Raw genomic sequence first — 12,273 nt, forward strand, 5'->3', positions numbered from 1 at the left:
AGCGTTTGTTCTTTTGATGGTAATGTTGGAACGCCTTTTAGGCATTCTTCGGTATTTTTCAAATTCGTTTGGTATTTTCAAGGTCAAGTTCAAACAATTTTTCTATTGACGGTTGATTCTTTGGCCAAAAAAAAAAATCAAAAATCACAATTCTTCCAAAAAACCCATCAAAATAATCCCTTATCCAACGTAGTTAGATGTTTGTGAACATTTCTCATATTGGAATTGTTGCACATCTCGACGATCTCGATCGAGATTAAATTGTTTCCAATCGCATCAAAACACTCACTCATCTCGAAATTCCCAATCGTTCCCATGTGACAGTATCGAAAAGAGTGCCGTTCATTCCAGCTGTCAAATGTGTCAAACTCAGTTGTAAGTGCTGCCAACCATCAGACGTACACATCACAACCACATACAAAAGCCCCAAAACAGCGATGTGTCAAAATTGTAAGCATAAAAATTGTGCGACAGCTGGGAGAAAAAGCGAAACAAACTCATCATCAACAATCATTTAATTTTTTTTTTACATTTTGTTAAATATTTTCAATAGATTTGTTAGGGTTTTTTTTTTTGTAAAAATATGGTGTTCAAGAAACGCATTGAGTGATTTGCGTGTGGAAAAAATGTGCGGAAAAACTTTACCACAACAATATAGACAAGTGAGAAAAAATTGAATAGATTTGGTGTGGGTTAGTGCAAACAAAGCAATTGGGTTACAACAGAGAGCCAAAAACAATGGACTATGTGTATTGTGGCAATGAAACAGGCGGTCGTGCTGACGATATCATCACATTAACAAGTATTTTATCTTCTTTTTTTTTCATGAATTTACCATGATTGAATTAAATGTTGTTTTGTTATCAGACATGAATGGTTTGTAATGAGAATGTTTTGATTGTAGTGTATGATGCGCAAAATGGGAATGAATCGTATCCAGCGTCCAATTTTACGACGTTTAACATCGGCCAAACTGTTCCCGAGTATCTGGAAATGGGCACAATTCTTGCCGATGGTGGTGAGACTTTTGGCGTTTCCACTGTTCGATTTGATACGCATGAAGAACTACTGTGGATGGGCAATGAAGGGGTGAGTTGACAGATGATTGAAGAATGATCGATGCTATTCGAAAGTATCTCTTTGCTCAAATGGGTTTTTACAGGTGTGGTGTGTTGAGTTTTTATGAGGTAAATATCAATTGATGACCTCAAAAACAACATTTTGTTTGTCATTCATTGACGCTGTATGGAGTTTTTCTTGGTTTGATCATTTTTAAATGGAAAATTTCAACTCAGAGGCGGATTTTATTGTATTTTCTCCCTGAATTCAGTTTGAAAAGAAGAAAAAATTTAAAATTTTCTGTCACAATTTGGGCTAAAACGGCAAATTTGCAAATTTTTACCAAAAATGCTCATTTTTCACATTTTTGATCGAATTAGTAGTTATGAATTAAAACTTCTGATCAAATCTCGACAAATCCATGCTCAATGTCTCATTTATTCCACTCCCCTAGGGTCATGTAACGTCTTACTACAGCGGAGCTCTCCAAAAGTACACCTCGTTTCAAGTGCACGCCAGTGAGATGGTCCGAGAGATCATTACGATCGACAGTGGCATTCTGGCATTAACTACGACCACTCTGAGGCATCAAATACGAAGAGGCATTCCGAAATTCACGCATCGATCCATGAATATGGTGGATTTGGTGTGCATGGTTCAAATGGCGCCGAATCGATTGATCATGGGCGGTCATCAGGAGGTTATCATCGACTTTGATTTGGCCACTGCGACTGAAACGAAATTGGTGAGTTTGTTTAGAATGTTGATCATGTACTTCATGAATCAAACATGGCATGAATGTTTTCTATGCACATTTTTCATCATTTTAAACTGCAGTAAGAAGTGTTTTTTGTTATGAAGATAAATGAACTAACGATAATTTCAATTTAATCCAGATCTACTGTGGAAGCAATGGATCAGCAGTGTTTCGACTCCATCCTCGCTTCTTATGCGTTGGTGATGCTTTTGGAACAGTTGCACTGAGAGATCCAAACTCATTGAGTATAGAACACACCGTCACCACCCATGTGGGCAGTTTATGTGATTTTGATGTGCAGGGCAACTATCTGATTTCATGCGGTTTTGTTGAACGACAGGGAACGTTGCAGTGCGATCGAATTCTGACTGTGCATGACCTTCGGATGCTTCGCAGTCCAATCGCACCGATTCAAGTACTGATTGAACCATATTTACTCCGATTTTTGCCACAGGAATACAATCGATTGGCTGTTATCTCGGCAATGGGACAAATTCAACTCGTCGACACGGTTGAACTAACAGAGCCTCGAGTGTGCATGTATCAAGTGAGTAAATGTGTTCTAGGAAAATAATATATTTTTAACCTATATCTTATTCACAATATCTTTTATTCGATCCAGGTTAACACGAACGGTTCGCAATGTCTATCATTCGACATTTCTTCATCGGATCAAGCGATGGCTTTTGGTGATCAATCGGGCCATATCAGTTTGATTTCATCAATCGCAACACCAAGCCCACAATTCAATTCGTATTCACGCGAAACAGAATTTGCGGATCCGATTCAAACACTGCCGCCGGTTCCAATCACCGATACCACATTTCCATTGTCTTCGATTCCACTGCCACATTTAGCCACCGGCACGAAATGGCTCAGTGAATTTCCGCCAGCACTTCTGACATATCGCTATCGAACACCAAAACCAATCGATACGGAAATTTTGAACACAATTAAAATGCAAGGACCCATTGGATACGCTCCAAATCCAAAGAAAACCAAGAGAAATCAGGTAGAGTTCATTTTGAATGAAATATTTTAACGATTTTTTCTTTTTGGTAGGAATATCCGTAATTTTTTTATTCAATTTGCAGGTGCCGTATTTTTATGAGAAAAACAATTCCAATGGTTCAAGTTCTTTGTCACAATCGAATCCATTTAGCAAAAATGGAACGGAGAATACGCTGAAAATCATTCCAAAAAGGTGACACTTTCATTGATTTCAATTTTCTTCTAAATGATTGAAAGTTAAATGAGCAAAATATGGGATAAAAGTTAGCAATAAATTTTTACTAATAATTTGCCTCATTTTGCAGATATCGCCGAAATGAAGTGAAATACACAAAGTTGGGCACACAAGAATTCGATTTTGATCAATACAATCAGACGATATTCGCTGGCCTTGAAGCCACATTGCCAAATTCATACTGTAATGCAATGCTGCAAATTCTCTATTTCATCGCTCCTTTGCGTGAGACACTGCTCACACATTCGTGCATGAAGGAGTTTTGCCTGTCGTGTGAATTGGGCTTTTTATTCCATATGCTGGACACTTCTGATGCCCCTTGCCAATCCAGCAACTTCTTACGATCATTCCGTACCGTTCCGGAGGCATCCGCTTTGGGATTGATTCTCAGCGATCGCAACATGAACGCAAACGTGGATTTCATTGAATTGATTCAGGTGAGGCTGATGGTCTTCAGAAGTTGATGGCTAAAGGCCGTTTGAAAAAACGGTTTTCAAAATTTTAAAATTTATTTTTTCGCTTTTTAAAAATGCGTAATTTTTTTTCTGATGAAAAGCAAATCAATTTGTCCCATTTTAGAATTGGAATCGATTCATCCTGCATCAAATGCATTATGAAATTTTGGAGGCTCGAAAAAATAAGCAGCCACCAGCTGATGCGAACAATTCACAAGGTACACGACGATTTGTTTTCATTCATTGGGTCTAATTTCTTTGGAACTAAAAACAATTCATTGGCATTTTTCAATCAAAATTTTTCATTGGCTGAGTTTGGTGTTTGGCACGAAGCGGTTAGGTGTTGAGATGAGTTTTTGCTATTGATTTGGAGTTGAATGGAAAAAATTTCAAAAAAACAAAAACAAAAAAACAAAAAGAAACAATCAAATAAGACTTTCAAGATACATTGTAATCATGGGCTATTTTTCGAAAGCATGTTCGAAGCAATTGGCCAAATGGCCACGTCACATTGATCAATGCTCCTTGGAACTAGTAATGTTGAGCACATTTCCAAATCAATAACAGAAACGCGCTAATTCACACTCAATCACTACAGCCAATTTTCAAGCTCTGGTCATCGAGAACCGACATTTTTCTTTAACACATTTCGGGTTCGATGGCTCATTGTTCTCAAAATTCATCATGACACACATACACACAAACACATTTTCAACCAAATTGTAATTGACGATAACATCAAACCACATATTTTCCATAAAATATTTTTTCTCTTTCTTCTTTTGCGTGGCGACACAGAATTCTTTTACGTGGAATCCGAATTTCCGGCATTGCATTTGACCGAATTCGTTATGCGAAATAATGCCAAAACGAAAACGGCGAAAAATGTGGAAATGTTTCAGTATATCGATGTAAATAATCCGGGTGGTGGGTAATCATTATTTCGTTTTGATGGCCGAAAAACGGGCACACAGACACACATACAACTTTTTTTTTATTGACTAACTTTCTCACCTTGTTTCTCCCCTTGCTTCACTTTTGGTCAAACTTTCCCCACAAAATTGATTCTTTTTTGCTTGTTTTTTCTTTAATTTATCATTTTGCTTAATATATATTAATCCAACGCTTGCATTATGATTTCGTCCAATTTGCTTTTTCATCGAACTTTTTTCTTTGAACCACCGCTTTTTTGGCACCCTTCTACCACTTTTTAAACCGCTTCATTTTGTCCACAAAATACTTTTACACACATTTTGTGCAGAAAAGTAACATTCATTGAGTTTAACTTAACATGTTAATGGAGAATTTTGTTTTATGAAAGCAGAAAATAAAGAAAAGCCCGAAGGAATCACTGAAGATGGCCGCGACGAGGAGACTGACATTAGTCGACTTTTTGGTACGAAGCAAAAGTGTATTCATCGATGCTTGAAGTGCAACGAAGAGGTAAGTTGGAGAGGCCAACTTGGACTTTATCAGTGATCGAATTTATTCTAAATCCCAACTCTCTATTCACCGCCCAATTTCCCCGTTTCAGAAAATAAAAACCAACATTCTACTGGTGTGCAACCTGTTGCTTGGTCAAAATAATCGCGAGGGAGAGAATATGAGTTTCAGCCAAGTGCTTCGAAATTCGCTGAGTGTTGAGAAAACCACTCCGGCATTCTGTGAAACATGTAAGAAGTTTACACCAACGAATCAATATGCCCGAGTCACTGAACTCCCGCAGATACTGTCGATAAATTGCGGCCTGAAAAATGAAAAAGAAATGAATTTCTTGAAACGACAATTGAATCGAAATTCTCCGAATGGCCCTACGGCAAATGAAACACCATCCACACCATCGAGCAGTACTCCGATTAAACCGTGTCGGTATGGCACCAACTGCTCAAGAGTTGATTGCCATTTTGCACATTCAGACCGAAAATCTCCAGCAGCTAATTTGGTGAACAATAGTGTTAACACATCGAATTCGAATGGAAATCCACGATCGAATATTTGGTTTCCACATCACTTCACCATGGCAATTGACGAATTGAATGAACTCAAAATTCAATCAGCCATTGATAACGGAGATGAATCGATTGTCAGCAATAAATCCCCGGATAAAACATCAGACGATTTGAATATCTCTGACCTCACTATCACCGCCGATGAAACGAATACCAATGAGAGCAAAACAGAAGAATCTAAAGAGGAAAAGGAAGAAGAAGAAGAAGAAGAAGAAGAAGAAGAAGAAGAAGAAGCAGACAAAAATGAAGAGACAGAAGAGAAAGATGTGGAAAAAGAAGAGAAAAACGAGGAACTCGAAACGGAACATGAAAATAAAGAGGAAGATACGCCAGAGGCAGAAAAGAACGAAGAATTGAAAGAAAGTGAAGAGGAGGTGGAAATCATCAAAAAATCATACAAACTAACAGCTGTTGTATGCCAAGTCATAAATGGCAACCAGAAAAATTTAATCGCGCTCATTTCAGTGGGAAATCAATACCACAAGGCGAAAATCGCCGAGTATGATCCCAGCCAAGATGGACAGTGGTATATTTTTAATGATTTTAGGTATGATTCAATTTAAAAAAAAAATTCACTTTTTTTTCAATTGATTTTTCCAAAAAAAAGAGGATAAACTAGTTCGATCAGAATTGTTTTTTTATAAATTTAAATTTAAAAAAAATTTAATTTCTAGATCAAATTCCAATTTTAATTTTATTGAATTTCCAATTTTCCTATGTTCGAATTTCAGTATTGCACCAGTTTCAGAACAAGAGGCCGTTTGGTTTACACTCGATTGGAAAGTTCCATGTGTTCTCTTTTATTCGTCAACAGAGGCTATAGCTCACGATGGAAAGGATATTACCGTTGAAGCTATGTCCAGCAATCCATTCATTCATGTAAGTAAATCCGACGAAGCATTCGGCAAATTTTTTTCTGTTCGGACACTTTTTTGTTTCGTTTTTTATTTCAATTTTTTTAAATCAATTTTAGTCATTTTAGTTTCACAATGATATTTTTTTAATTTGTTAAATTCAAAAAATTTACAAATTTTTTTTTTTTATTAAAAATCATTAAAATCGAAAAATTAGAAAAAAATTAAGATATTATTAATTAGATTTAAATCAAAAATTGTCGTATTTATGTTTGATCTCAAACTTTTTCTCAGTATGTTCAGGCAATTTCTTTATTAATTCAATTTGTGTTTTGAAATAAATTCACAGGACATAATCAGTCAGCAAATCTGCAAGAATAAGCAATACGATCTCACATTCAAACCATTGACTGGTGACGAAATGCCGAAAAAAGGTGATCTAGTTGCAATGGATGCTGAGTTTGTAACTTTGAACCCAGAAGAGAATGAAATCCGTCCAGATGGAAAAACAGCCACCATTAAACCGAGCCATATGAGTGTCGCTCGTATCACTTGCATTCGAGGGTTTGTATTTAATGTCATTTTTGACAATTTTTAAACTCATCTTCGATTAGTTTTTTTTTTAACCAGAACACATTTCAAATATTTCATTGGTAGTTTCATTATTTATTCGGTTTTGTATAGTTTTGCATGAACATGAACAATTTATGAACATTTCAAAAGAATTTGCTCAAGAGAAGTAGTTTGAGTACTTAATGATTTTGTTTATTGAATATTTCTTGACCAGGAGTGGTACAGACGAAGGTGTTCCATTTATGGACGACTACATTTCAACGCAAGAACAGGTAGTTGACTATCTGACAAAGTTTTCGGGCATAAAACCGGGAGATTTGGATGCCAACTTTAGTAATAAGCATTTAACCACTCTGAAGAGTTCCTATCAAAAGTTGCGCTATCTAGCCGACATTGGCGTTATTTTTGTTGGACACGGACTGAAAAATGATTTCCGGTAATTTTCATCGCATTTTTTACTTGGAGAAAAGAATAAATGTATCTAAATCTAAACCCAATCATTTCCTCTATTCCAGTGTAATAAATATGGTGGTCTATCCCGATCAAGTGATCGATACAGTGACATTATTCCATTTGCCTCATCAACGAATGATCTCGTTACGATTGCTTGCATGGTACTTTTTGGGCACGAAAATTCAATCCGAAACGCATGATTCGGTTGAAGATGCACGCACCGCCCTTCAACTCTATAAGCACTACTTAAAAATTGTCGAAGATGGTAATCTTGTGCGTGAAATCACGAATTTATATGAGAAAGGCAAACAACTCGGCTGGAAAGTTCCGGACGATGACTAAATTTTTTAACTTTTAGAATATGTATATTTTGGCTATGACATAAAATTGTATGCATATTATGTTTCAATAAAATCTACTTTTTTGAAAATAATCCGAAAAAAATCAATTGAACGAGGAGAAAAAGTGATTGTAGACAATGTATAAACAAATCGCTGTCAATCATGACAGCTGATGATTTCAAATGACAGCGACGCAACTGCCACCTCATGAAAATAAATCGAATTGATTTTGAGTTTTTCCTTCAGCCTTCAGTCAGAAAGCACGTTGTTTTGATATGTCAACATCTATTTGTTTACACGGTGCACAGGAGCTGTTTTTGTGACCTAATTCGACTTTTTGTTCTCTTGATTCAATTTAATTGACCAGAAAAAAGTGTTTTTAATCATAAAAAAAAAATCATGACAGATACTGAGCCATGTGAAAAGCAACCGAAAATTGAAGAATACTTCAGTAGCTATGAGGATTTGGAGGTGAGTTAAGCGTTGTAGATTCATTGAAGTGTAATATTTTTGCCGGTCATAGCGATGAAAAACCCAAACAAAGCAGAAAATTCAACAAATTTCAAGCCAAGAATGGGTTCAACATCGAAAATCGATCGATTTTATTGCTTCAAAAACCAAAATTGCATCAAAAATTTTAATCAAAAACCATGAAAAATACCCGCAAATTCACTCATATCTCTCTTCTCATCAGGTGCATAGGTTAATGTTAACCGATCGACCGCGTCAAGAGGCATACCGTGAAGCGATTTTATCAAATGCGTCACTTTTCGCTGGCAAAACAGTGCTCGACGTCGGTGCTGGAACGGGAATTCTGTCGATTTTCTGTGCCCAAGCCGGTGCTGCCAAGGTATATTCAATTGAAGCATCTAAAATAGCTGGCATAGCACGTGAAATCGTCAAGGAGAATGGTTTTGGAAACGTAATAGAGGTGCATCAATCAAGAGTTGAAGATTTTAAACTAGACGGTGACGACCAACGCCAAGTCGACATAATCGTATCAGAATGGATGGGATTTTACTTGTTGCACGAAGGGATGTTAGACTCAGTATTAGCAGCTCGTGATAAATTCCTTAAACCAACCGGTTCAATGTTTCCACAAAACGCATCAATTTACGTGGCTCCATGTGCCGTTCCAACGTTGTTTGATGATTGGCATTCGCACGACGATGTTCAAATGCAAGCATTCGGAGCTGCGCTTCGTGCACAAAAATCATTGAAACCAGAGATTATGGTGGTACCGCCCGGTGATTTGTTACACGAAGGCACTGTTATGGCATGGTTCGATTTGAACGAAGTTTCAATGGAAGATTTGAATGAACTTGTGTTCAATGAAGTAATTGTGACCCAACATCCGGGCAATTATCAAGGTATTTGCTTATGGTTCGATGTTGCATTCCCAACCAATGACGAAGAAGAAACGGTGACACTCTTAACAGGACCAACCGCTGAACCCACACACTGGAAACAAACAGTCATTCTATTGCCAGATCAATATCAAGAAACCATTGAGCCAAACCAACCGATCGCTTTTAACTTGGCCATGAAACGGAATGAAGAAAATCAACGCCAGTACAAATTAGAACTGACCATTTTAGATCCAAACAATGTTGAACATTCCGTTCCGTGCGATTGTGATCTCACAAAGTGTATTTTGGTTAAGGAACATCTTAAATTGAGCGAAGCTCAAGATATCGTTCCTGAATTGGTTTGATAAAAAGTTGAGAAGAGAATGATTTTCTTGAAAAAAAAAAAATGTATGAGTAATTTTTGATACGAAAAAGAAGAAGAATATTTGTTGAAAATAAAGAATAATATTATTGTTCGCATATATGCGAAAGCGAATGAATTATAATTCAATAATTATTGAATTTTTGAAAGAAAAGAAGAAAATTGTTAAGATATTATTATTTTCGAATAAAATTAAAAAAAAAACATGAAAATGAGAAAAAATTCTTGTGTTGTTCATAATTTCCTGTACAAGTTGCAAACTCATATTACCTTCACAACGCCATCTTTTGAGTTTGAAAAAAAAAATGATGAGCTGTGACCATTTCCAAAAAGTGTCTTAGCTAATCGAGATATTTGATATTGCGATTCAATCAATTTTCTAATAAATTGAAGAGGTTGAACGAAATTGCATGCAAGAATTGAGATTTTTTTAAAAACGCAAACATGTATTTGCATGAAAGTGGTGATTGACTTTGAAATCGATGAAGAACAATGAACAAATTTGGACAAAATTCAAAAAGTGGAGATTTGAAATTGAGAAAAAAAACTTTTTCCAGTAGAAACCAATTTAAGAAAAATCATTGTTTTTTTATGAATTGTCCAAATTGATGTGACTTGATAAATGATCAAAAGAAAGTGGAAAATAAGTTCAAGAGGGAAAAATATAGCTTTTCCAGGCCGAATCTATTCTCATCTACCATGTCACAATTGTGATTGACTATTAATCAATGAATAATCATCTCCGACTCAAACCCGTTTTTTTTGCTTCCATTTTGAATCTTCCATCCGTTTTGAAATGTTTGTGCGCAAATATGCCTTTGACTCTAATTATTATTGATTTTAGTCGATGAATTTTGTTATGGATTCAAAAAAATCAACCGGAAATTATACATGGCTGGACTTTTAATAGTTCATTAGAAGTTTAGTTAACCATAAAAGATTCAACTGAGAACATTTCACCCGTCATTTTAAATTTCTAGCTGAATTTTTAAAAAAATCCATCCAGCGATTATTGCTGCTACTCTGCTGCTTTTTAAATCAAAACATCTAACTAAAAATAAATTTTGGCTGAACTTTTCATTGCGTCAAAAAGTTCCTACCACTTGAATTGTAGACGTGCAATTATGGTTTCTATTTGAGTCTATGTCGTTCGCTTAATTGCCTATTACTATAGTTTATAAACTTAGGTAAACATTATTTACTCAACAAGTTTTTCATCTAAAGTATTTATAGGTTGAAAGTAACATGCTTGTTCCAAAATATTCAATGAATTGACCTTTCATCAAATCAAAAGTAATAATTTACATCAAAAACATTTGCTCCATCCAATTTGTCAATTCAAAGACCGGAAAATGTCCGGAAGAATTATGATATCACCAAGTCATTGCCTTCAATCGAAATTCATTTTTTAGCGCAATTTTCAATCTTTTGAAAAGTTACGAGTTTCCTTTTTCTGGTATCTTTTTCTTTGAAAAATTCAATAAAATACTTAATTCATACAATAAATTCATACTTCATTGAAATTTCAATTATTTCGTTGAAAATTCAATAAAAAGCAGACTTAAATGAAAGATTTGCTACAAGAATTGACCTTCATTGTTTGTGAACTGTTCAATTTACTTGAGTATGAGAAAAAAAGTTTTTATTTCGATGCGTCAAAAGGGACGATAACGAGCTTTTAATTTCAATTTTTGATACAGTACAAGCTGTGCTGTACCACCACCAACATCGATGCTGTTGAATTCTTTGTGCAAGTGGATAGAGTCAATCAATAATAAAATTCGGCCGAATTCAATATCTCAACGGGGCGATCAGCTTCTTAGAAGGTTTTGAAATGAACTTAGTCACAGGAGTTCACATCATCCATTCATTCCATTCCCTCAATACGCCACAGGCATTATCATGAATTATTCGTTGGTTTCGACCGGCTGATTTCGCCTCATTACCTTCCCGCAAGACTTTGTTATCCACTTTCTACGTTCGATTCTTTCGTCTTATGCCTTTATTTGTCGAAGTTCGAGTGTAAATTGTTAATATGCAAACTTCAAACGGAGAATTGTTTGTCTCACCTGTTCGGTTGTACGGTTCAATCCATGAAATGACGGTGTGTCATTGTTTGAACCGCGGTTAATAACTACCCATCGTCTATTTATATCAGTGCGACACTCTCTAAATAGGCAGGAGGCATTTGCCGCACCGACCGCTGATAAAAGTGAACGTACGTAGTTTTCGAGTGGCAGGCATGAGTTACGGTTTCGAAAAGCAGCCCAATCATTAACACACTCTGAATAATTAATAGTAGCTCATTGAGGTGAACGTCGAGAATTGTGTTAAAATTCTGTGAAAGTGACCATGCGTCCGCACGCGTTTAGCGCTCTTCGCACTTCTCGTACATAAACAATCATTCCAATGAATTATTCAACCTAATGAGAGACAACAAAGCGTCACTTATTCGGCGCTTTACATCACCGACGTGTAATTATTATTTGTTCAGTAATATTTTGATATCTAATCGCGCTGGATAATTAAGATGATGACAAACAGAAAGAAAATTCGTTCATTGCGGTTTTGTGTTGCGTTGTATTTCAATATCTCTTTCTGTTACGCAGGCCACGAAATATGCTCCCGATAGAGAGAAGGAAAGAGTGCGAGAAAAAGAGAGAGAATGATTGAAAAATACATTCGCGTCCAATTTTCATGGCGCGAAAACATGTGCACACTCAATGGACGCCGAGAGGTAATTATGTTTATGTCATCAACAAACATTTATTATATTAATAAACAGTAATGGAAAA

General features: G+C 35.9%; 2 protein-coding genes across 3 annotated transcripts; both read left to right on the top strand.

Annotated features, from left to right (window-relative positions):
* The first annotated feature begins 309 nt into the window (after positions 1–309).
* On the top strand, positions 310–7,850 carry LOC129574526 (PAN2-PAN3 deadenylation complex catalytic subunit PAN2). Of its 2 annotated transcripts, XM_055456609.1 has the most exons (15): positions 406–802; positions 905–1,089; positions 1,514–1,804; positions 1,956–2,363; positions 2,439–2,828; positions 2,911–3,020; positions 3,133–3,499; positions 3,642–3,735; positions 4,316–4,444; positions 4,842–4,960; positions 5,052–6,073; positions 6,258–6,405; positions 6,730–6,944; positions 7,168–7,389; positions 7,469–7,850. In XM_055456609.1, the coding sequence occupies exons 1-15, from the start codon at positions 739–741 to the stop codon at positions 7,746–7,748; spliced, it is 4,044 nt and encodes a 1,347-aa protein (XP_055312584.1). In that variant the 5' UTR covers positions 406–738; the 3' UTR covers positions 7,749–7,850. The 2 variants fall into 2 exon arrangements, with proteins under 2 accessions (XP_055312585.1, XP_055312584.1); XM_055456610.1 differs by lacking the exon at positions 4,316–4,444 and having other exon boundaries at positions 310–802.
* A 148-nt stretch (positions 7,851–7,998) lies between these two features.
* LOC129574480 (protein arginine N-methyltransferase 6) lies at positions 7,999–9,700 on the top strand. The gene is made up of 2 exons (XM_055456549.1): positions 7,999–8,218; positions 8,442–9,700. Exons 1-2 carry the CDS (start codon positions 8,147–8,149, stop codon positions 9,459–9,461), a joined length of 1,092 nt encoding a protein of 363 aa, XP_055312524.1. The 5' UTR covers positions 7,999–8,146; the 3' UTR covers positions 9,462–9,700.
* Positions 9,701–12,273: the final 2,573 nt, after the last annotated feature.

Source organism: Sitodiplosis mosellana, unplaced genomic scaffold (assembly GCF_009176505.1).
Source record: "Sitodiplosis mosellana isolate CC-2019 unplaced genomic scaffold, AAFC_SMos_1.0 Smas_scaffold_6164, whole genome shotgun sequence".
In the NCBI taxonomy this organism is placed as follows: domain Eukaryota; kingdom Metazoa; phylum Arthropoda; class Insecta; order Diptera; family Cecidomyiidae; genus Sitodiplosis; species Sitodiplosis mosellana.

Bases quoted from the DNA above. Each gene is read 5' to 3' on its own strand.
- LOC129574526 (XM_055456609.1), top strand. From the start codon at position 739: ATGGACTATGTGTATTGTGGCAATGAAACAGGCGGTCGTGCTGACGAT. The intron at 2,364-2,438 runs GTGAGTAAATGT...TATTCGATCCAG, and splicing joins CTCGAGTGTGCATGTATCAA to GTTAACACGAACGGTTCGCA. The intron at 3,736-4,315 runs GTACACGACGAT...GTGGCGACACAG, and splicing joins TGATGCGAACAATTCACAAG to AATTCTTTTACGTGGAATCC.
- LOC129574480 (XM_055456549.1), top strand. From the start codon at position 8,147: ATGACAGATACTGAGCCATGTGAAAAGCAACCGAAAATTGAAGAATAC. The intron at 8,219-8,441 runs GTGAGTTAAGCG...TCTTCTCATCAG, and splicing joins GTAGCTATGAGGATTTGGAG to GTGCATAGGTTAATGTTAAC.